Source organism: Podarcis melisellensis (assembly GCF_964234715.1).
Source record: "Podarcis melisellensis genome assembly, chromosome: 8".
NCBI lineage: Eukaryota > Metazoa > Chordata > Lepidosauria > Squamata > Lacertidae > Podarcis > Podarcis melisellensis.
In genome coordinates, this window is record NC_138540.1 from 52,051,241 (window position 1) to 52,077,174 (window position 25,934).

General features: G+C 43.5%; 1 protein-coding gene across 1 annotated transcript in view; it reads left to right on the forward strand.

The window, feature by feature from the left end:
* Window positions 1-25,934, forward strand: part of NECAB2 (N-terminal EF-hand calcium binding protein 2) — a 139,639-nt gene that overhangs the window by 108,190 nt on the left and 5,515 nt on the right. Inside the window, exons 6-10 of the mRNA XM_081920389.1 lie at window positions 904-1,040; window positions 11,268-11,386; window positions 12,066-12,145; window positions 18,717-18,773; window positions 25,414-25,526. Coding sequence (XP_081776515.1) covers window positions 904-1,040; window positions 11,268-11,386; window positions 12,066-12,145; window positions 18,717-18,773; window positions 25,414-25,526 — 506 coding nt within the window. The remainder of the gene's footprint in view (window positions 1-903; window positions 1,041-11,267; window positions 11,387-12,065; window positions 12,146-18,716; window positions 18,774-25,413; window positions 25,527-25,934) is intronic.

Genomic DNA, 25,934 nt, shown 5'->3' on the forward strand with positions numbered 1-25,934 from the left:
GCTAATGGCCCCTAAGTGCTGGGCAGCACTAAGGCCACTTGTCTGGGAGGGAGCTAAATCTTTAGATTTAGTGGCTTTAGATTTTGACCCAAGGAGGGACAGAAACAGCACTGCAGTGAGAAATACATGGGGTGCAGGGAGGCTCCACAGTGCCCTCTATTCAGAAGTAAGTTCCATTGAGTTCACTGGAGCACTTACTACTAGGCAAGTCTATATAGCAGGGGTGGGGGAACCTTTTCCAGCATTCCCTGGCCACATGCCAGTGGCAGGTGGGAGCCAGAAGCAGAAGTGGGTGGAGCAACCATTTTTACCTTTGTGCAGCGTGAATCAGACCTGTATGCAAACTACTGCTGTTTCTGCTGGCCTCCCTCGTCTGCTTTACTTGTATTACTACCATCTCTAGAGCAGCTTTCCCCAACCTGGTGCCCCTAGCTGTTTTGGGATTGCGACTCCCATTAGCCCCAGGATTTCCAATAGTCAGGGATGATGGGAACTGTAGCCCAAATCTGCTGGAATATACCAGATGGGAAAGGTCATTGCAGAGTGACTTTGTCATCTTGATAGCAAAGTGAGAACTAAATATGATGGAGGTATAAATAGGAAAAGCATCCCACATGGACATGTACCCTAAAAGCTGGAGGAAGGTACATAAAGATGGTGCATCTTCACATAGTAATATCACATGATTGTTTGGACAGAATGCAATACATAGCAATGTATGACGTTTTTCACTTTGATAGGATTCATACTTAATATTGTTTTCCTTCTAAGGCTGCAGATTTCTACATTTACCTTTCTTAAAAGAAAACAGCAGTTCATGGAGGAAATGTTCTTTGGGTGATGTTGTTCATTCAGGCAGCTTGGGAGTTTTCCAGCAAGTTCTATCTTCTTCTTCCTCCCCAGGTGTATGAAAGAGGAACCAATGTGGACCAGTTTGTGACCCGTTTCCTGCTGAAGGAGACAGCCAATCAGATTCAGTCCTTGCTCAGCTCGGTGGAAAGTGCCGTTGATGCTATTGATGAGCAAACCAGTCAGATAAGGTCAGGTCTTTCATTTGTCCTATATTGAATTTAACCTGTTCTACTGTTTTCTGTCTACTGTTGTGCTTTGGAATCGTCACAAGATTATTGTTTTTGGTGCCCCCTTAAGACAAACATTCTACATGCTGTCTCTAGCAACGTAATACCTTAACCCCTGGGGCCAGTTCCATGTCTAAGGCCATCTGGCCAGACTCAACTTTGTGGGTAGAGTGGTGGTGGGTTCACCTGGTGGCAATGGCAAAAGCAGACAGTAGCACTCTCATCAGTGCTAAGCAGCCAAAGGCTGCCATTTTAAGTTCCCACACTGCCCTGAGGTGATGAGATATTGTGGATATTGTGGGAAATTAATATGGCAGCTCTCAGATCCTTAACCACCTGATTCTGGGAAATATTTTGAAGGGAACCTTGGGACAGGCATAATTGGTGGGTCCTTTGAGCTCTGGTGCCTTAACTCTTCCACTCCTTGTGGGGAATTTTTCCTATTGGAGGGATGGCACTGGAGAAGCAGAGCATTTCCCTCCTAGAGTTGTGCTGTCAACAGAAGTTTCAGAAAATGGGGGAAGTTGCAGATTAGGGCAGGAACAGGAAAATCCCATGGCTTCTATCCCCCCCACACCCCCTTGAGTCTTTGCAAAAAGCTAGAAGCAGCAGGGAAAGCACCAAAATAAAAGGGTTACCATGAATCACAGCCTGGATTCTGCAACAAGAAGTTAAAATGTCACACAGCTCTACAGAGCTTGTTGACCAGAACCCAAAAATGTTTGCCATGGAAATGGGAGAAATCAGAAGCTCCTATCAAGAGACCTCTGCACCCACCACCCGGTGTTCTAAATTAAAGAAAAGAAACAGAAGGCTACAAAGTTCCAGCAGGCAGCTTGTCAGGGAAGATCTTTCCATTCGTTGGGACCTTGTGGGAGAATCACAAGATCCTAAACAGCAGCCCTGTCTTGAACTCTCCCCTGTATGGTATTTCTCTATAAATTCTAGCTATTGTTTTTGCATATATGCATATAAGTTGCAACATGCAAATTAGTGGCTCTGTGTGAACCAGTCTGACGTGTGAATTGACATATGTTGCATACACACCATATATTTAAAGCATGTGGCTTTCCCCAGAGAATCCTGATTGGTTATGGGACAAGATAGACCAATGAGAACAACTGAAAGTCTTTAATCTGTGGGTGTCTCCCTGGTACACTTTGCCTTTAGATATTTAGGAGTCCAAGTGACCAAAAAATCCAAATGAGACTTTTGCTGCTAATTATTTCCATGTTTGCACATATGTAACACCCTGGAATTACTTGACTCTGTCTTCATTTGATAGGATCTCCTTGATAGAAATCATGGTTTTACCAGCGAAGTTCATCTACCTTGTGCTGTTCTCCCCACTGAAATTCCTGTCCAGCGTTCTAAATGGAAACTTTCATTTTAAAAGAAAAATGCCCATGTACTGCTAAGATTCTCAGATATATTAAAGAAAAAACCAATGGAAGGAGCGTAGGGTATTCCCTTTTGGAAACTATATTATGAGGCTTACCAGCTCAGGCACTTACCATCCTATATTAATGACTCAAGTGACAAGCCCTGGAAACGAGTAGAGCGTTCGTAATTACAACAGTCTAATCCACACTGCATTTCATTTATTGAAAAAGAAGCAAATAAAAGTCTGCAGATGCAATGCAACATATTGAAAATGATCCTGAAGATTTAGGAATGCAGAAAGCAAGCCTGAATTCTCACCATCTCTCTGTTAATTCCAATACACGAATACCCTACATTTTATTTAAAAATCAGAGTAAGTGTGAGTGAATGAAAATAAAAAATAGGGATAAATTTTGTGACTATTACAGTACATAAATTCTAAACCAATTCCCAGGGATACATAGAGGAACCACCTTCACAAACACAACACAGACTTGGTTGATGTGGTATCAGGTCAACTTCCACAGGGTGCTAGGGAACTTACACAAGTCAAAAATTTATGTCTCCGTAGTTTAAGGTGCTGAGCTACAGTTCCCAGGAATTGGGGGGGCGGGGGAGAGATGCCTGTTAAGGTGGTATCAGAATGCTTTGAATACATGGTGTGGATATGATTTCCTGGCTCTGAAAATACATCTTAAAGGTGTGCCTTAAATATCTACTTAGCGCTATTAAGTTCAGTGAGGTTTACTGTCTGGTTAGAGGGTAGAGGATTGCAGCATTAAAATATATTTCCCTCTCCTTTCCCAGCCGCAGGGGGAAATGATTTATGTGGACACTGAGGGCAGGGGATGATTAATCGGGGGGGGGGGATGCATATGGCAAAAGGGTTAAGCACCAGCTCACCTCTGGTGCTCATCTCTGCTTAAATTTACTATCTCCAGCAGTTGTATTTCAGTTGCAAAACTCTAGACTAGTTTGGCCTTGAGGATCTACAGGAAACAAGAATACTTTCCCACTCTAGCTTCACTGCTATCATCAGGGTTGGAACACCACTTTTTTAATAACCAGAAAACTTAAACAGAAGTACCTGTTATGGGTGGGGGGTGTTCCATTAGGTTATCTTTTGAAATGACAGATATGAATGTAAGAAAGAACCTGTGAAGAACCCTGCTGGATCAGACCAATGGCCAATCTAGTCTAGCACACTTTTTTCACAACCACCAATCAGATGCCCCTGGGAAGTCTACAAGATGGTGATGAATGAAAGGCCCCTGCCCTCCCATTGTTCCCCAGTTACTCGTATTCAGATGCCTACTGCCTCTGACCCTGGAGGTAAGTAGACAGCCATCCTGGACACTGGCTATCGATAGCCTTATCCTCCATGTGTTTGCCTGATCGCCTTCTAAAGTCTTCTAAAGTCATTTTGTGGAAAGCAATTCCAGGGTGAAAGGCTGTAGTTTATTCATTCAATGCCATGCAGCTCCAGGTAGGACTGGAAATGTTCATTGCCTGAAACCCTGGAGAGAGTGCAGACCAGGGTTGCCCAAACTTGGGTCTCCAGCTGTTTTGGACTACAATCCCCATAATCCCTGACTACTGCTTCTGCTAGCTAGGGATGGTGGGAGTTGTAGTCCAAAACAGCTGAAGACCCAAGTTTGGGAAACCCTGATGTGGACAATTCTGAGCCACATGGACCCAGAGGTCAATATAAGGCAACTTCCTGTGTTTCTATGTGCCATGTGAGAGGATGCAGCAAAGAGAGGCAGTCTCTAAGCTCTTAGCTCTGAGTAGCAAAAAGCAGTGCTCATGTTCATGTCTTTCAGTCACCAGCTTGACTTCCTGCTTCCTCTTCTTCCTCTGCAAGATGCTGGAGTCAGGAGTGTTTCTGGAGCTTCTCCTTTTTTTCTGTTCTCACTCTGCTTCTGCCGCTTTTGATTTATTTTGCATCAGTCTCTGGTATATTCAGCAGCCTCAACAGCCAATGTATATTCATGAGAATTACTTAACAGAGCAGAATGGATCTCCCTGCATTGCAGGTGGATATGATGCATCAACTCTCTCCTCTCTGAGTATGGCCATCACTTTGGTGCTGCAGTTTCATTTTTAGCAAGAGTGCTATTATCAAGTCTACCCCCCCAAAATAATAATAATAATAATAATAATAATAATAATAATAATAATAATAATAATAATATAATGGGGCAGGGTGTCTGCCTACAAAGCTTGGACAAGCAATATCCAAGCAAGCTATGTTTTTCTGCCTGTGTGTATTTGACAGTGTTTTGGGGACAGGGGAGACACAGACCTCAGGAAGAGGCAATGCACTGCCCAAGGCTCCAGTATTTGGTGATGAGGACAATCTGCAGTTACCTCCGGACTCTCAGCATTTGGGGGGAGGAATTCAAGTGCAAGAAGGAAATTTTAGGCTTGCCCAATTAAAGTGAATTAAAGTGCTCTGTTGCTGTGGGTACAACAAATCTGCTTCTCTATTTTTTTATAAAAAAACTGACTTGTTGTGGTTAAAAAAGTGACAGGTAAATGCACTGAAAACCATAGGACAAATTAATGATTAATAGGGAGGTGTAAAAACACTGCTCAAGTAAATCAGGATGAATGGAAGATTGACATACAACTTTCCCGCAAACTAATCAGAGCAACTTCTCCGTAAAGACTGGGCATAGTCTGACCTTCACATAAGTTTTGTACAAGCAAATCATGATGAAAGTTGAATTAAAAGGTGATCTAAAGGAGATGTAGGAGTGAATGAGTCAGGTAACAAGAAAAGCAACCCTGTGGTACCTGCTGAGTGACTGCTGTGCTGGATCATGATGAAGCCATGTAGTAGCCAAACTACACGATGCAGACAAGGCATTGGTGTCCCACTTTTCCAAAATGTTGTGGCCCTTTCCCTAAAGAAAAAAGTCCTTTACACCCATCAGATTGGTCTGCCAGGCCAGAGGAATAAATAGGAGCTGTGTATATGGATCCAGGTTAGGGGTCACCAACATGATGCTGTTGGAACCAGTTCCCATGAGCCCTGACCAGCATGGACAGTGGTGAAGGAGGATGAGTTTGGAGGGTACCACGTTGGCTATACCTGATGTAAGGGCTCATTTTGAATTGGGTTTGATGCTAAATATAGATGCAAAGCAGCCTGGTATGCTGCCTTTTGGGACCTGTGTTGACTCTTTCTAGACAGTCACACCTGTGCTTGTGGCCTCTATGTTGTATTTCATGCTGAATAGCATTGCCCTTGCTGAAGGATTCAGAGAAGTAGCTTAAAACTGCTTCACTAGCACATGGCCTAGATGGAGGCAGGACGGTGGATTCTATTGACACCTGACCTACAGCTGCTGCTCTCGGGTTAAGTGATCAAAGGAAGGTTTAGAATTCACTTCAAATACCGTATTTTTTGCTCTATAAGACTCACTTTTTCCCTCCTATAAAGTAAGGGGAAATGTGTGTGCATCTTATGGAGCGAATACAGGCTGCACAGCTATCCCAGAAGCCAGAACAGTGAGAGGGATCGCTACTTTCACTGCACAGTGATCCCTCTTTCTGTTCTGGCTTATGAGATTCAGAATATTTTTTTTCTTGTTTTCCTCCTCCAAAAACTAGGTGTGTCTTGTGGTCTGGTGCGTCTTATAGAGCGAAAAATATGGTACTTCTATTTTATGGTTCAGGCAGCCTTACCCCCCACCCCCAACCTAATGTATTATAATGCAGGACCTCAATTCAGCACTCCACGCCTCTTTGTCAGGCTCTCAGAACTCTCTCCAATCACACCCCATCTCCCCAGGCCAGCTCTGCACTCTCCTGTGAGTCTTTTGACCTGGCTGAAATCTGGGGTTGCGCGCTCATCTCGCTCTATAGGCCGAGGGAGCCGGCGTACAGCTTCCGGGTCATGTGGCTAGCATGACTAAGCCGCTTCTGGCGGACCAGAGCAGCGCACGGAAACGCCGTTTACCTTCCTACCTATTTATCTACTTGCATTTGACGTGCTTTCAAACTGCTAGGTGGGTAGGAGCTGGGACTGAACAATGGGGGCTCACCCCATCGCAGGGATTCAAACTGCCGACCTTCCGATCAGTAAGCCCTAGGCTCTGTGGTTTAGACCACAGTGCCACCCACGTCCCAAGCCTACCACTCACTTTTGCTTCAGGTCCTGCCCTCCACAGGGATGTGCCCCCCCTCCCAGAAGCTTGTGTGAAAGCCATTTTGGCCCTCAGACTAACAGAAGTCCACTCCTGTTAGTACATTATAGCAGAACTGCATGGATGAAGGGTCTGGAAACCAAGTCTTATGAGGAATGGTTCAGAGACTTGGGTGTGTTCAGCCTGGAGAAGAGTGAGAGGTGATAGGATAGCCATCTTCAAATATCTGAAGAGCTGTCACATGGAAGCTTGTTTTCTTCTGTTCTGAAGGGTGGCCCCTATGAGTCTATGCATGGCTACCTATCCATTTCCTGGGTGCTGCCTTTAACCTATTAAACTAGAAAGCTCTGGGTTGCTGGTATGTTTTTCCCACCCCAATGTGAGCTGGTGTTTTAAGCTTTATTTATTGATTTGTCAAATGCTGGTGGTTGTTAAAATGTTGCAGGTTTTTACATTTGCGTGTAAGATTGTCCTGCATTAGGAGACAAAGGACTTGTTCACAATTCCCCTTTGTCCCAAGCTTAGAAAGCACAGGTCTGAGCAGTTTTCAGTTTGCGCCATCAGGAAAACCCACTCCACCACTGAATCGGAACAAATGCTGATCCATGGAAAACCAGTTTTTCCCCCCGGGGAAAGCGGTGAGACAAGTGGAAGTGTGGAAGAGCCCTAAGAGAGCAATTGTAATAATGATTTTATTCTACACAGCTGTGATATTTTCTTATGAGTTGTTGGTTTAGAAATACCCATAAATAAAGTATAAATCATGTGTCTGCTCAGAAGTCAATTCAATCGGGCTTACTCGCATGTAAGCTGGGTTATGATTGCAGCGACAACTTTGTTTTAAAGGTGTGTGTGTGTGTGTGTGTGTGTGTGGCAGCCTGGCTTTAGATGCCAAGCTTTCTTCTGTTTGAAAGTAAATATATGTTTAATACATTGGCAGAGTTGTACTGAGCAGGTGCCAGATCAGCAGAAGAGGAAACAATCAAGTAGCAATTAGTCCTTGGATGGAACAGCTAAAGATTTATTTCTCTGCTCATGGGCCTCCAGATGAAATAATCAATGGCTGCTTGCTTTCCACTTGCATTCTATGGAACTCTGAATAAACAAGATAGAAGCAGATGATTACTTCTGGAGGAGTGGGCTTTCCTGCAGAGACCCTGGGGTAGTTGCCAAGGGACCCACCCACCCCCAACATGCTGCTTTTATATACCAAAAAAAGCACTGTTATTTTTGAGCATCAGGCATATCAGCTGGAGTGAGTGGCTGCACTGTTATGAAATATCCTCTCAGTACCATTATTAACCATCCTTTTACCTATCCCCCACCCACTCTTCCATTTCTTATTTTTCAGCTTATCCCACAGACACCTTTTTTTAACCTTTCCTACATCTTTCCAATCTTCCCCAGTTGTCAAGGGTACCAACTTATCTCGGTGATGAGAGTAGACAGGAAATTGTTCCCTTGGCAATTAACAGTACCGAACGGCAGGTTATGTACCCGCTAGCAGATTGCCTCAAAGCTACTGCAAACTTGAAACAAAACATAATTCAGTATCTGCAAGGCCTGCCCATGTGAAGATGTGCATCTCTCATCAATGTGATAAGTAAACAAGAATAAGCAAGAAAGGCTTATCCTTGTCCTCCATATTGATAAAATCCTGTCAGTGGCAACTAGCCATGATGGCTATGTTCTGTCTCCACTGTGGAGAGCAGTGTGCCTCTGAATATCAGTTGCCAGGAGTCCCAAGGGTGGAGAGGAATGCCGTGCTCGGGTCCTGCTTGCAGGCTCCCCACAGAAATCTAGTCAACCAATGTAAGAACAGGATTCTGCTGGATTAGATGGGAATTTAGTCCAATCCAGCAGGGCTCTTCCTATGTTCTTCATGGATACAGTGGTACCTTAGGTTACAGATGCTTCATGTTACAGATGCTTCAGGTTACAGACTCCGCTAACCCAGAAATAGTACCTCGGGTTAAGAACTTTGCTTCAGGATGAGAACAGAAATTGTGCGACAGCGGCAGTGGGAGGCCCCATTAGCTAAAGTGGTACCTCAGATTAAGAACCGTTTCAGGTTAAGAACAGACGTCCAGAATGAATTAAGTTCTTAACCCGAGGTACCACTGTATTGGTTGGGAGAAGCCAATGTGGTACCTTCTCAATCTTGTTAGACCTTGAATCCCATCGTCCCTGACCATTGGGCATGCTAGGTGGATGTCGATGGAAGTTGGAGGGCACCATTTTGGCTTTGTTGTTGTTGTTGTTGTTTAGTCGTTTAGTCGTGACCCCATGGACCAGAGAACGCCAGGCACCTCTGTCCTCCACTGCCTCCCGCAGTTTGGTCAAACTCATGCTGGTAACCTCGAAAACACTACCCAGCCATCTCGTCCTCTGTCGCCCCCTTCTCCTTGTGCCCTCCATCTTTCCCAACATCAGGGTCTTCTCCAGGGAGTCTTCTCTTCTCATGAGGTGGCCAAAGTACTGGAGCCTCAGCTTCACAATCTGTCCTTCCAGTGAGCACTCAGGGTTGATTTCCTTCAGTATGGAGAGGTTTGATCTTCTTGCAGTCCATGGGACTCTCAAGAGTCTCCTCCAGCACCATAATTCAAAAGCATCAATTCTTCGGCGATCAGCCTTCTTTATGGTCCAGCTCTCACTTCCATACATCACTACTGGGAAAACCATACCTTTAACTATACGAACCTTTGTTGGCAAGGTGATGTCTCTACTTCTCAAGATGCTGTCTAGGCCTGTCATTGCCCTTCTCCCAAGAAGCAGGCGTCTTTTAATTTCGTGGCTGCTGTCACCATCTGCAGTGATCATTGAGCCCAAGAAAGTGAAATCTCTCACTACCTCCATTTCTTCCCCTTCTATTTGCCAGGAGGTGATGGGACCAGTGGCCATGATCTTCGTTTTTTTGATGTTGAGCTTCAGACCATATTTTGCGCTGTCCTCTTTCACCCTCATTAAAAGGTTCTTTAATTCCTCCTCACTTTCTGCCATCAAGGTTGTGTCATCTGCATATCTGAGGTTGTTGATATTTCTTCCGGCAATCTTAATTCCGGCTAGGGATTCATCCAGCCCAGCCTTTCGCATGATGAATTCTGCATATAAGTTAAATAAGCAGGGAGACAAAATACAGCCTTGTCGTACTCCTTTCCCAATTTTGAACCAATCAGTTGTTCCATATCCAGTTCTAACTGTAGCTTCTTGTCCAACATAGAGATTTCTCAGGAGACAGATGAGGTGATCTGGCACTCCCATTTCTTTAAGAACTTGCCATAGGTTGCCATGGTCGACACAGTCAAAGGCTTTTGCATAGTCAATGAAGCAGAAGTAGATGTCTTTCTGGAACTCTCTAGCTTTCTCCATAATCCAGCGCATGTTTGCAATTTGGTCTCTGGTTCCTCTGCCTCTTCTAAATCCAGCTTGCACTTCTGGGAGTTCTCGGTCCACATACTGCTTGAGCCTTCCTTGTAGAATTTTAAGCATAACCTTGCTAGCGTGTGAAATGAGTGCAATTGTGCGGTAGTTGGAGCATTCTTTGGCACTGCCCTTCTTTGGGATTGGGATGTAGACTGATCTTCTCCAATCTTCTGGCCACTGCTGAGTTTTCCAAACTTGCTGGCATATTGAGTGTAGCACCTTAACCATTTTGGCTACTCTGTGCTAAATTATCCAGGTAGGGATTTGATCATCTGGCCCTAACCTCTTGATGCAGGCTGTTTATTCAGACTATTTACAGCCCATCCTCTCTCAAAACAAATGCCATGAGAAAGTATAAAGCACACACACACAAAAAGCCTAAACCTAAATCTAAAATAACCATATACCGTAAAATGCACCATCAAATAAATAAAGTAACTAAAAATAACAGAGTAAATGAAACACTAATCTACTTGCAAAACTTAAATGGCCTGAGCAAATCAGTCTTAACCTGGCCCAAAACAGTCAACAGCCAGTGTGGCATAATGGTTAGAGCGTTGGGTTACGATCTGGGAGAGCAGGGTTTGAATCCCCACTCAGCCATGAAGCTCACAGAGAGACTTTGAGCCAGTCACTTTCTCTTAGCCTAACTCGCCTCGCATGGTTGTTGTGAGGATAAAATGTGAAACACATACATCACTTTGAGCTCCTTGGAGGAAAAGGTGGTATATTGATGCAATAAATAAAGGAATAAGATAACAAAGTCTGGAAGAGGAGGGCATTCCATAGACGGGGGTGCAATCTTCTCTCAGTGGTAAGGTGTATTGTGCATTGGCTGAAATAACATACAGGTATGTATTATGTCATGGGAAATGCTTTGTAAAAAAATGTATATATTAGGTAAAGTTGTTTACAAAAATGTGTCTGTTAAGAGAAACTTGCACTCAAATGTTGGTGAATTTTCATGAGTTTTAAAAATAAATTTGCAAACTGATGTGGAAATGTGGAGAACTCAATTTAAAATGGGGGTAAAAATGAGAAATGGAAACAATTGGTGGCCCAGTTGCTGTGCTACTGCTGCATTTCATTATTACATCACCATTAAAATTTGTATACTGCCTTATACCCATAGATCTCAGTGCGGTTCACAACATGAAAAGCTATTTATTATCTAAAAGGGGGAAAATGTGTTCTTTTGTGTTAATCTATTTCTTTCCTCCAATTGCAGACAGTTCCACAGTAAATCTGGCCATGGTGTCATGGACACCTGGTACGACAACCCTGTGCCTAATTATCCTCCCAACAACAGAATTGTAACCAAAGAACGCAGGAAAAGCTTCCAGACTGGTGAGTGTTGCTACAGGTGCTGGGAAGCCAGCCTTGAGTAGGTTGGTGGGTTGCATGACCATCAATGGAAATTAATCAATGGGAGCTAAGTAGTGCTTTTTTTCTATTAAAAAATGTTTAGGGGTATTCTTTGCAACCACGATCTGAATTCAAGCTGTGAAGGAAGACTCCAGAGGGGCCCTAGAATGTGTTCCTGATTATTCCTTGGACACTCCTGCCCACCTGTCAAACATTGCTCACAGAAGCCAGTTCTGTTTTAGGAGAAGAGCCTAGAGCCCTGTGGCAGGACCTGATATGGGGAACCTGCAGTCCCTATAGCCTATAGCCATTGGGATATAGTTCCCATCATCCCTGACCACTGGCCATGCTGGCTGGTGGGGTGGGACTGATGAGAGCTGGTGTCACTCTGGAACGCCACAGCCCCTTTCCCTGGCACAGACAGCACTGTGTTAGATGGTACAATGATCTGACCTTGGTATAAGGCAATTTTGTGTATGCCAAAGGAGATATACGAGGTCAGCTATTCAGCTAAGGAAGACTGCCAAATGCTGTGAAACCTTTTTGTGTTGTTGTCCCTCCTGGCAAATGCTACTTTTTTCTTTTGCAGCCTGGTCCAGAATGTCTGCAATCTCTTGCCCGATGTCCTTTTCTTGCCCCATAACTACCTTTCTTTCTGCAGCCTCTTCAGACACCAAGGAGGAAGGCTTGGAAGCTCAGATCAACAGGTTAGCAGAGTTGATTGGGAGGCTGGAAAACAAGGTAAGGAGGACCTTGTGTTTTAAAAAATCTATTTTGGCAGTGTCATCATGACGAAAACAAAATTGTGGTTTCATCAGTTTTATTAGACACTCGTAACAATACTACTCTGACATTAAAGTACACCAGACTGATCAGCCTTGTGATTCAACACTGCACCTGATATAATCTCCAAGAGCTCTGGCAGGGTGGCTACCAGACAGTGGGGTGTGCCAACAGAATCCATCTGGTTCCCAACACCAGGTACAGGTAGATGTTAACTCAGCCAACAGCTGATGAGGAGGTTTGGACCCTAAAGATCAAAGCTGTCTCTGTCTCTCTAACCTCAAATCTCAGCTGGTGTTGAACCACACAACCTGGAGGACACATTTGGGAGAGGCATGTCCCTCCTACTTTCCCCAACCAGGTTTTAGTGACACAAGCCAGGACAGCAAAAGCACCCAAAAACCTGACAGGACTTTAGGTTTGGTCCCCAGGTAATAAAGGTTGGAAGATGGACTGGATGAGGAGTAAGCGCGCAATTGTCTTGCTTGCTTTCCTTTCCAGTAACTCTGCCCTGCACCTGCACCTCTGTTGTACCAGTGGTCACTGTAAAATTTATAAATTCAGTTTATCTCACCATAGTGGGATGAATTGTGCCCATGCTCAGTCTGCTGCCTAGGGACTAACTGTTGATGGAGAACTTGAAGAATTTCCCCCACTTCCTTAGAGTTATTTTTCTTTAAAGCAGATTTGGGCCAGACTGACTTTCAAAGAGAAAGCTCCTTTAGCAACCCATCTCTGAAAAATAGGACACTTGACCGCCCTGCTTGTTGACAAGCTAAGTACTGAGTAGGAACTCATGGAATGGAAATGGAGCATAGAGGAAACCTCAGAGTAAATAATGCATAACGCAATAGAAGCATATCACCCTTGAATTCTTAAAGTGAGAGGTGAACAGGAAGACCCAAATGTGATACCAAACAGCAAGCTAGAACTAAAAGCTGTGAAAATAAGAGAGAGAGAGAGAGAGAGAGAGAGAGAGAGAGAGAGAGAGAGAGAGAGAGAGAGGAGCGCAGAAGATCATGGAAAGCTGAAGGATATAATAAAGGTCCTATATTCTGCTCAGAATAAAAAGGACAGTATGCTCCTGACATTCAATTATATAATGTTTTAGTAGAGTAAGATTCATCCTATTTGTATTGCAGGATGAGCATTTTATTAAATAATATAATCAATGGTTTTCATCGTTTTGTGGGGTGGGACAAGAATGAGCATTTTTTGTCAATCACCTTTTTGATGCTAGCTTTTACGTTTTGATTTCTGGATTCTATGTTCTGTATGCTTTTACAGTTTTAAGTACCTTTGAGGCATTTTATGTTGTAAGTGATGCATAAAATGCAAATGGTCATGATGAGGTAGAGATGCTCCCAAAATTCGCTTCTCCTGAATTTCTCCCTGGTGATTGTGTACTTTGAAATGTCCAGGGGAGCAGGGGGAGGGATAGGAAATTGAGTGGGAGGAAGGGGGTGGAATATCCTGAAGGAGAACCCTCCATGCTTCAATATTTTCTTGCAGGTTCCACTTCTTAAACCAGAATTTAAGATGAGTGAAACACTAGGCAGAGTGAACTGGAAAAGCAATTGGGGATCATAACTGGGGAAATCTTTCCTTCCATGCTGTAATGTGAAGATGGGGGGGGGGGAGGCAGGGATGATGAGGTAGATATGGGAACATTTGCCTAGGCAGGTGCATGCTTGTGGCTCACAAGTGCAGTGGAAATAACTCCAATCAGACAGCAGTGTTGGGTGAAATCAGGCCACAACTTCATTGGCTAAACAGCAGGTAAGCAGGGTTGGCATAGCAGTAGAGTGAGGATCAATTTCTTCTTCCACTCAGCCCTTCCTGGTGGAATGGTATTCTGCTTAGAGTTGGGAAGCATGGCCAGTGATGAACCTTGGCATGCTGCTGCTATCCTACTCAATTCAGTGGGGCTTACTCTCATGTAAGTGGGGTTAAGACTGCACCATAACTTATCTTAGAATCCATAGTATATTATTTGCAGCCCTCAGTATTTTAATACTTGCATTCACTTGGGCCATGTCTTGAAGCCAAGTTTTATGGATGGTGCAGCAATAAAACTGCTAGCACGTTTGCAAAGCTAAGCAGGGTCTGGTATAGTTTCAAACTGGATGGGGGACCACATGTCAAGATTCCTGCATTGCAGAGGGTTGGACTAGATGACCCTCAGGGTCACTTCTAAATCTACAGTTATATGATTCTATGAAGTCCTTCAAATTCAGAGCTGTGGAGCTGGATCTGACTGGTGGGCCAGCTAGTTATGTCCCCCACCCCCGCAGGCAAAGTTTGACAGGTCCAATCACCCCATGTCACAATCATAGGCATAGCCTACAAAGTGCTGGGATCGCCAGGTCTAACAAAGCACTGTGCACATGGGCTTTGCAAGGCCTGAAGTTCAGCTGATGGTTGGGTTTTGTGAAGAGTGCTTTGCAGGTGCCATTGATCAGCAGTTCCTGCAAGCTCACTTTTGGCTGAGTTTCATCTCCACCTACCCCATCAGTTGGTTGTTGGATGAAAGCACTGTGCAAAATTGCGCTCTTAATTGGGGTTTTTGAAGATGTCTCCAGAAGCCCAGGTCAAAGCACTGTCTTGCCCTGCTCTTTGAAAGGGACTTTATAGACACCACAGAGCAGCTGATTTGCAGTGCCCGCAAGCATCTTTTCTGCTGAGGCCCATCCCCTCCTGCTGCAGCCCGATATCATGCATCACATCCTGTGTAGGGCAGGTGGGCGTGACCTTTTGGGTGTAATGAAGGCAGCAGGCTAGAGGTCTTCCCTGCTGTTCTAAGTCTTCCTTCTGAATTCTAATGCTGGTACCTGGATTTGCTTGCCGCCAACAGGAGCAAAGGACGTGGATTTTGTTCAAAAATAATTCATAGAAATGTACACACATTCTAAAGCTCACAAATATGGACTGGTATTCACACACACACACACACACACACACACACACACTGTTACCTTGACAACCAGCTTCTAAAAATGTGGCCAAGATGATCATTATTTTATAGAGGTGCCCCTCTCCCTGGGTTGTTATGACAACACAAAAGAATAACTGTGAAGTCTCCAGTATATGACTCTTCCAAAGGAGTCTCTGTAACCAGCAGGCAATACTTGCACTTAGTGGGGTTTGGAGATCCCTGGCCTAGCTGGTTATCCAGAAAGCCACCCCAGCGTAGCCACACAAGGGATTTAAGGGTGCTTCAGCCCTAGACACTTGCTGACTGTTCTGCTCCTATAAGGTGCCAGAAGTTAGCAACTAAGGGCTGAAGTCGGAGGACCCTGGGGCTTGGCAGAGCAAGGAGAACCTTGTCTCTTTGTGACTGCACTTGAGTGCCACCATTGTGAGTGGTGACAGGGTGGAACTGCAGCTACCAGTTCAGAAGAGGTGATAGAAGGGACGAATATGGTTCTCCACCTAGTCCTGTATAGAGGTTTTTTTAAAAAATAAAAATGCAAAAAATGTTTATAAATTTAATTAATAAGCAATACAAAACAATTATCTAACTACATTGTAGAAAAGGTTAAGGACAAAAATCTTCATGTTGCATATAGAGCAAATCAGTGAAAAATAGTAAAATTTAATTCTTCCTTAACTTATTTTATAGTATCATGTAATCAATCACAGTTCCTTCTGTCTCCCACTATCCAGTCTAATTGTTAACATTTGCCATTTGCTTCTCCATCTTTCCTGGCTTCCTTTTATTTTATTTTTTTGCATACATGATCCTTGCTAATCTGAAGATATACAATACTTGGTGACATATATTCTCAGATCTCCTTGAATTGTTCACATTGTTCAAAAGGCATAGCAATAGTCAGCCTGAAACCCCAGAGAGCTGCTGGCTGTCAGAGCAGACAGAACTGAGCTACAGTGCAGAATCTGGAGAAATGTAAATTTCAGAGGATTACAGAGTTTCAGTTGAAATATTGTATCAGAAAATCCAAACCAAACTGAATTTCCATGCTCCCCCACCCCAATCCCTAGCCACTCATCCGCAGCCTTCCCTGCTCACGGGGAGACTGGTCCTGTCCATGGCTAACGCTTCCTGCAGCATTTCCTATAGCTTAGGGAATTTGGATCAGAAAACATGCCAGCCTTCTTCCTTCTCACATTAACAATTCATGGGGAGGAGGGAGAATTTCCCTTTCTCTGATGCACATCACACAGCAAAGGCGTTTAATCTATCTCAGGCGTTTAATCTATCTCAACACCACAGGAGAAATACGAACCCTTACAGGAGCCACTAATTAAGAAATGGACTCAGGTTATGCAGTAGCATGGCACATTTGGGGTCCACGTGTGTGAGAGAAAGCAGGGATATGGGGTGGTTTTTTAAAAGCATTGTGGTATAGTTTTGGTTGCCTCACCCCCAAAAGGATATTGTAAAGTTGGAAAAGGTCCAGAAAAGGGCAACCAAGGAGATGAAGCAACTCCTCTGAGAGAAGAGGTTGTAGGATATGGGATGTTTTACTATACAGAAAAGGCAAGTAAGAAGCAACACGATAGATGTTTATAGAATTATACATAGGCTGGAGAAGATGGATAGGGAAGTTTTTCTCCCTCTGCCATAACACTGGATCTACCCCCATCGTTCTGCCCAGACACTGAGGTCCAGCTCTGAGGGCCTTCTAGTGGTTCCCTCCCTGCGAGAAGTGAGGTTACAGGGAACCAGGCAGAGGGCTTTTTCGGTGGTGGCACCCGCCCAGTGGAACACCCTCCCATTAGATGTCAAGGAAATAAACAAGTATCTGACTTTTAGAAGACATCTGATGGCAGCCCTGTTTAGGGAAGTTTTTCATGTTTGATCTTTTATCTTGTTTTTAATGTTCTGTTGGGAGCCGCCCAGAGTGGCTGGAGAAACCCAGCCAGATGGACATCCTTAAACTATGGTACTCATTCCTCAGTTTGATTGTTTTAAAAGAGGGTTAGACAAATTCATGGAAGATTATGTTTCACTGCCTACTGGCCACAATGGCTATGTTCTGTCTCCAATGTCAGAGCCTATATGCCTATGAGTACCAGTTGCTAAGAATCACAGGTGGGCAGAGTGCTGTTGAGCTCAACTCCAGCTTGCAGGTTTCCCTCAAGCATCTGGTTGGAGCAGTATGGTGGGCTGGCTGGGCCACTGGCCTGTTTCAGCAGACTTGCCTTGTGAAGCATCAAAAGACTGGGTGGAACTTCTGGAGTTTGGTCAGTTTAATTGTGCCCTAAGATTCTTTTACTTGCGAAATTGTTTATTGCTAGACTGGGGTATCTGTGACCCTCTAGATCTTGCTAGGCTACACTCCCATTGTCCCTGCCCACTGGTCATGCTGGCTGGGGCTGATGGGAATCGGAGTCCAACAACCTCTGGAAGGCCACAGGTGCCTGGTTGAGGTTTTGTTTGATATGTTCCTGTGTATTTTGATGAACATACTGTTAATTGATGCAGATGTTATTTTCTAATGCTTTGTTCTTGCTTTGAGCTCAACTTGGTTTTCAGAAAAGCGGCATACACACGTTGAATCAAATCAGAGTGAAATGTTCGCTAATTGTAGCAAGTGGTGAAATTTGCATGTGTGTGTGAATCACACAGATTAAAGAGGAAGCAGAACTTTCCGTTTCTGTGGGTCAGCTGAGGCTTAGCCTATAAATACAGCAAAATGAAGTGGTAAAGTCCTACACTGGCAGAGTGGTCTGTGCCATTTCAGAATGCATGGGGAATGGAGAAAAAGCACAGAGCCTCAGTCCTAGATGACACTGATTGCTGCAATGGCTATCAAATAAATATACTTCCATCGCAATGTCTTGGTGAATTCTGATTCTGAATTCTGTATGAAATATGATCTGTTCTACCTAGGCCTTGGGGGAGAAATTTGACTTAGTTTGCCTTTTAATGAGAAACTACATAATTCACACTTTTCAAATTGACTTGTTATCTGAAACACACTTATCCTTCAAAGCTCAGTTCTCTGAATTTTGTGGTGCAGTTTTCCAAGCAAACCTTATGTATGAAAATGCACATAATTGGGTGGAAGTATTCTGAAAAGGCATATATTGGTTAAAAGAACAGTAATGCACATGCATTATATTAGAAAAATGCAGAAAGTTTGTATTTTAGTCAAAACTGCATACAAAAAAATGTGTTTATTAGGAAAAATTATCACAATCGTGACCAATTGTCATAGAGATTTTTGCTTTGTATTTTTTTAAAAAATCAAATTGCTGCAGAAATGTGGAGAACTGAATCTAATAGAGAAAAGATGAGGCACCTAGAAAAACAAGATAGATAGATTAGCCCATCTCTATCACACTGGCTCTTGCAATGGGTGTCACACAGAACAATCCTTAGCTGCAATGTCTTTTGGTGAATTCTGGTTAGCTATTGTGTATATGAAATAAGCTCTGTTCCATGTGAACTCCTATGCCACACAGCTGCTAATGGGGGGTTTTGCTGATTTTTGTTGTTTCTAGTGGGGGTTTTCACTACTAAAGCTTCTAATCTTTCTAAAAATTGTTTTCCCCACTACAGACTCTTTGGTTTGACCTGCATCAGCGACTGTCAGACAGTGAAAACACAGCTTGCACAGTGAGTACTCAAAAAAGTTCCTGTCTCTCTTCAGGAAATAAAATACATTTACATATGCAAATCACCAGAATGGGGAGGGGCGTTTGCCCCCACCCCTTCATCTTAGACCTCCATCTGCTGCAAATATGAGTCGAAAGGTCATTTCTTCTTTATGCAAGCCAGGAGGAAGGCCTAATGAGCTTTCCCCTCCTGTGGAATCCTAGGTTGTCCAACACATGCTGTCCCCTCTTATATCAACATGAAACGCCATCTCAGCCATATGGTCCATTCGCTGTTTTTGCAACCCCTCGAAGAAAGGAAGCAGGTCCCAAATTTCTTAAAACTGGAGGAGAGACTTGTTTAGTTTAACAGAATTTGTACACCACTTAATTGTAAAAACCTTTAACATAAATAAAATTGTTGATAAAAATAAATAGTTAAAGAAAAAGTTCACCTAAAAAACTAAAAACAGATGAAATGAGCAGTTAAAAATGCACATTAAAAATAAAATTGCATGTTAAAAAAGCATGTCATCTTCTCTAAACAAAAATGTTTCTAGCAGACACTGAAAACAGGACAGCAAAGGCCCAATGTCAATGGGCAGGGAGTTCCACAGGATAGGTGCTGCCACATTGAAAAATTGATTCTTTCCCGTGCAGAATAAATATTGAGTGACACTTGTGCCAGTTCTTCATATCAAAGTAGTTGAGTAGACACAGATGGGGGAAGGTGATATTCAAAGTAAACTGGTCTCACGCTGTTAAGGGCTTTATAGATTAATAGCAAAAACCTTTAACTTGGCCTGCTAACAAATAGGCAGCCAGTGCAGATGTCATATGATCTCACTACACATTTTTATGTGCAATTTTCCCTAGCATACATACCCATTATTGCAAAGCATATTTCCACCACCATATTTTTTTTTCATGGACACTTTACCTTGGTACCTGCATTTTTGTACACATTACTTGGCTGGATAACTGTATTGCAAAATTCAGAGGACGGTGAATTTCCCAGGGTGGCTGTCTCTCAGCTCACATATTATTGCAGAAAGTGCCAGTTAGGTAGATTTGCCTGTAATATGAGAAATGAATCACATTTCTCCTCCGCATCTAGCAGTAGCCTGGTAAATAAATAAACATTAAGGCCAGTTCATAATACTGTGTTCTGATTTGACTCTGCAGTTGCCAGCTCTAAAAGTCTATGCAGTGGCGTAGCGTGGGGGGGTGCAGGGGGGCCCGGCTGCACCGGGCGCAACATCTGGGGGTTAGGGTTAGGGGGCGCAAATTACTTGTCTTGCCCCGGGTGCTGACAACCCACGCTACGCCACTGAGTCTATGATTCTGTTATTGCAATTGTGAACACACTATATTAGTTGATCTAAAGATTTTTAATCATAAAAATATAAGCCCCGCTGGATCAAGCCAAAACATCCTTTTATGACAGTGGCCAGCCTGCAAACATATGTGGGTGCAATCGCCAATGGATGAGTCAGCTAAATATTGCAGCCCAGTGGCAAATATGTGTTTTGAAGCCTGCAGGAAATGCCTTTTGAAACCTCACAAACTATAGAGAGGTGGCTGGATCAGATCTAGGGCTTTGGCAGCTGGTCTCGGCTACAAGCAAAACCCAGCTGAATTCTTTAAATTTGGAGGTTCAAGTACATTATGGTGGTATGGGAAACTGTCGTGTGACGGGCCAATGGCCGTAATAAAGATCAATCCAATCCAATCCAGCTGAATTTTATAAAATGATAAATACTGTGGAATCATTATTTCGACTGAAGAAAAAAGATGCTGCGACGGACAGCAGACCAGAGCCAGACCAGAGTCTGGCGATGCCATCCTCCTGAAATTCCACCAGAGTGCTGGAGCCTCTCTCTGGTTTCCTATAGAGTCTGCTAGCCACAGAGGGGGAGGAACAGCACCTTGGGGAGGGGGAAGAATAAAAGGAACAGTTTCTGAAGGGAGAGAGTTAGATAGGGCTGGATTTAAGATGAGAGATAGGGCTGGGTTTGAGAAGAGGACTAGGATTTGATTTGAGATGTTAGACAGGTTTCAGGTTGGGAGACAGGGAGAACTGGTTCGGAGTTAAGTTAAACATCCACACTGAGGGGACTATCCATAGCAAGAGGGCAGGGCCTCGCAGCTTGGATGGGGAGACCGGGTTGAGTGTCTGGAGAAGGTATACAGACAGGAGTGTTCTGGGAGGGATGTGACTGAACTGGGAGAGAGAGATCTTGTGGGGATACAGGCTACCTGGGTCTCAGTATAGCCAGGAGGGGAGAGTTCTTCTAGGTACTGAAGGCTCCCAACCCAGTAACCAGGGGTGCGGTGATCCCCTGGGTCAGTTATATCATTCAGAAGACCTCAGGTGTGGGATAGTTAAGAGAGTGAGTAACTAGAAGAAGTGCCCCTTGCTCATGAACCAAAGTATTAAGCTATGAAGGAAGAGGTGTGGTGTTGAAAGTATTTAACTGTAATACTTGGTTTAAGCCTGAGGCATCTTATAGTTAATTAAAGTAAATAAGTTAACTTCTACCTGAAAGGGCACATTTCCTTACCCACTTCATTTCATAAACTTCTTTTGTTTAATACAACTTTTCTTGTTTGTTTAATCATCTCCTGCCTGAGACTCTAAAACATTAAGTTTTCCCTCACATAAGTCCCCCGCTAAATAATCTGTGGTAAATTGTAGAAATTTGTGTAATTGGTGTACCATGAGGTGAGTGAACTATCTTTAATTGGCGGCAGTTAGCAGGAGTGGATCCATTATTAATGGGTGGTATTAATCAGGCAGATTTTCAGCTTGAGAAAAAAGATTCATTCTTGCTTTATTTACAGACTGCGCACAAGATGCATTCATGTTTTTCTTTGACTCTCCTCCAAGCTGCTGAAGGGAAATGCTTTATAGCTCAGGACTGGTTGACTCTGCAGAGCAGAGCAGTACAAATAAGAGACATGTTTGTCACACTTGGCTAAGCCTTGATTGCACGCTGAATGCATAAAATGCCTTGAAAATGCAACCTCTACCTGCCAGGGACTCCCCACTGATTCCTTGTGACAGGTCCCAGATGTGTTTGAAAAGATTAGCTCAGAGATCCTGTTTTTGTTGTTGTGTGAACTGAGCTGTTGCCTGGAGAATGTGCTGCTGTTGAAAGTCTTGTGCCAAAGATTTAAGCAAGTCCCTGTCCCTGATTCCCTCCAGACAATCTATTAATCAAGTATCCTGATTTGCTTGCACAAAGCTTATGCAGTGGTTAGATTATATCCAGTCTTCATTGAGCATTCATTCTGTTTGCAGGACAGTTACATGACATAAGGCATTCATCCTGATTTGCTTACAGGGCATTTATATGTCTGCCTATTAGCCTATTAGCCATTTGTTCATCCTACGCTTTGAATCCATTCCATCATCGCATTCCAAATTGCAAATGCCTGCTACTTGCAAAAGTGGATTTGGTGCACTAGAACAACTGAGCCCTTTAACCCACTTTACATGTGCAAACCTAAACTTCCTGTATGTGCAGAAATCCCTCCCGCATAGACAGTCTGGGCACCTATCACCCCTGCATACAAGCAGACATCTTAATACTCGTACACCTCTAGAACAAAATCTGCATGTGTATGGGCTAGAAGCAGATTCATAATGATGCTAGGCATCACTGTGCAGGAGATTTAACTCTGCTCTAGTTTTCTGGCACTTGATCAAACTAAGAACGTAAGAAGGGCCCTGCTGGATTCCTGCACTGCAGGGGGGTGGACTAGATGACCCCAGGGGTCCCTTCCAACTCTTCAAATTCCCAGCAACTGGTATTCAAAGGCATACTGCCTCTGACTGCAGAGGTGGAACATAGCCACTGTGGCTAGGAGCTGTTGATAGGCTTACCCTCCATTAATTTGTTTGACTTATAAATTATTTTTTTTATTAATTTTCAAGATTAACGAAACAACAATCCTAAGAAATAAACAAGGGAAAAGGGAATAGAAATTTAGGGATTTGTTGTTTTTCTTCCCTAAATTAAGGCATTTGACTTTTCTAAACCTGAGCTGATAAGTATCTCAGTTCCAAGCCTCCTCTTGGTGAGGAATTTGCAGTGTGGGGGAAGGAGGAGGGAGGGCAAAAAGAAAACAGGCCTCCTTTTATTGCCTTCTATCTCCCCAGGCCCACCATAAGGTAGAAGACAGCCACCTGTGGCAGGTAGTAGACAGGGAGCCAGTGTGGAGTAGTGGTTAAGAGCGGTAGACTCGTAATCTGGTGAACCGGGTTCACGTCTCCGCTCCTCCGCATGCAGCTGCTGGGTGACCTTGGGCCAGTCACACTTCTCTGAAGTCTCTCAGCCCCACTCACCTCACAGAGTGTTTGTTGTGGGGGAGGAAGGGAAAGGACAAGGTTAGCCGCTTGAGACTCCTTCAGGTAGTGATAAAGTGGGATATCAAATCCAAATCCAATATGTGTGTCGTATTGCAAGAGTCAGCTGTCAATATGTTTCGCTTTTGTATGTGGAATGGAAGCCATTTTGTCTTTTGCCTCAGACAGCAAAATGTCTTGGGCCACATTTGCCACTCCTTCACCCTGCGAGCCCTATCAAGGGCCCCACATTTCATCCATATTAACATGTGATGTGGTTTCAAGCTGCATTCATTGTCAAGCTTTGCTATTTGGTTCCAGCTGTGAGCAAGGTTAACCGGGGCGATTGCTTTTCTAATCAAATCCAGCCACTTGTGATTAAAAAAGCAACTCGAGTATGAAAATAGGGCCTGAAAATAGCTTGCCTGCATTTGACAAGAGTGCCTTCGTATGGTATCTCATGGCAGGGTGGGGGGGTGTATTTTGACTTCGTAAGTGAAGATTCAAAATTCATCTACCTTCATCTTGGAAATGGGGGTGCAGTATAGCTCTCTAATACAAGATGATTGTATTTGAAGAATGATTTCTCATTTGCTCTACTTCATCACTGCTTGATGTTTGGAGGCAGTTGTTGTCAATGGGGGAGGAAGGAATCCTCTTTCCTATATTGCGTAGTTTTTGAACATTTGGAATTTCAGAGCTAGTATGGTATTTGTGACCATTACCTGAGCCACCAGGGTTCAAATTCCCCACACTGGTATGAAGCTTGCTTGGACCAGTCATTCTCTCTTAGGTAGTTGTTATTAACTTGAGAAACACAGATGGAATCCAGAGATTAAAGAAAGTGATAATACTTTACTGGGTAAACTGAACAAGAACAGAGTATAACTTGAGGAGAAAGAAAGATAAAAGCATTTTACATAAAGCAATATAAAATATCAATAAAACAAGTGACAAAATGCATTAAAATATAAAGTCAGCAATTTTAAAGCAAATCTGCATAATAAAATTAGATGAGACAATGAGAACCCAGAATGTATCTATCTTCTCTCTCCATATATTCTCTCCCTCCTTTCATATTTATGTCACCAGTTTTCTTGCAAGATAGGTACCCAGTATGTCAAGTCTTCTTGACAGTAGATGGCTCTTTCTTCCAGAGGGAGGGGCAGAAGGAGTGACAGGGTGGACTCGGGGGTTGAGTGATGGCAAATATGTTAACCAACAAATAAGGATGTTGAGGAATTCCAACAGAAATAGAAAAAGAAGCAGAAATCCCTGCAGTTTGCACGTTGTTTTCAGGAAAAGAAATCAGTTGAGCAAATACAATCAGTATTCGTTTACATCATTGTTGTATTTTAAGCCGGCAAACAACACATAATTAATGATGTTTTCACATTCCCTTTACATTAAAGCGAATGTAGGTTATGTAAACAATTATGTATCTTATATTGAATAACAGACAGTGAGATGTATTTCGCAGAAACTGAACTGCAGTGGCATGGAAGCATTGCTAATTGTGATGAATCTAGGTCAGAATGGAAATCACTGCCTTCTTACTTCCTTGCCTGCAACTCATTTGTATTGCAGGATGTAGCCATAGTGACACAACTCGGCACATAGCTGCATGAGATGGACTTGTTTGTCAGGTTTGATTATTCTCCATGTCCCAGGCATGCAGCGTAGAAGAGGAGGGCCCCCACCCTATTTCCTGGGGTCTTGCTAGTTGGCTGTGGAGACAGAGGTAGCTGCAACAGAGACAGAACACTTCCTGTAGCAACCAGGAAGTGAGCACTGTGGGTTGTTTCCACTGCTAGCTAGACCCAGAGTGAACCCATTGAAATGAATGGATATGACTAATGTAGAACCATTTGTTCAAATGGGTCTGTTCTACTTGGAATACAATCCTATGTACCAAATGGATGCTGGTGTGCAGCATTTGTATAGGACTTTCAGGCAATCAAACATTACAGAGTTGTTGTAAGGCTTACAACTAGATAAAGATAAGTCAAGACAGACAGCCGGTTCCTTAAAACTTTCTAGTGAGCTCAGGGCAAGGGGGGAGATATGAACCAAGGTCTTCCTGATTTGTAATTGTGGCCAAGGCTGCAATCCTAACCCCACTTACCTGGAACAAAAACACCACTGAATTCAGTGAGACTTACTCCTGTGTAAGCATAGCTAGGATTGCACTGTTAGTCTCTTATTCACTACTGCACCAGCTCTCCAAAGCAAAGTATATCTGTCAAAGTCAAGGTTCAACTATGTGAAGATTCACTTCACTTTGGTTTTCTTTCTCTCCCTCTCACTCTAGTATCTTCTTTTGGTACGAACTGAGATGACAGTTTCCCAGAAGCATCTGGGGGAGTTCTGTGGCTCCCTTAAGCAGTACTTGAAGACTGTGGCAGGAGAACGGGACTGCTTTCAGTAAGTACCACTTCTGTGCTCCTGCAGGAATGTTGGATATGATGGGGCAAAGGGTGTGTGTGATTGACTCCAGTTCCCACAAGCTCCTTTACCATGTCATTTCTTACAGATATCCTACCGGGATGGGATTGTGAGTGGAGCCCAATGCTAGTTGTGATCGTGGGCCAATGCACTCCCATAAAATTTTAAAAATAGATCCAATTAAAGAGTGGCTGTCACATTCTTTTCTTAATTTCACATTCTTGTAAGAGGCAGACAGTTCACAAGAATTGTTGTGGTTCATCAACCACAGAGATAATTGCTGAATAGTTTCTGTTTTCATGACAAGTGGGGGAGCACTAAGCAGGGAAATGATTGCAAGGAGAATTCCAATATCCACCTCCAAGACATAATTTTATGGGGACCATC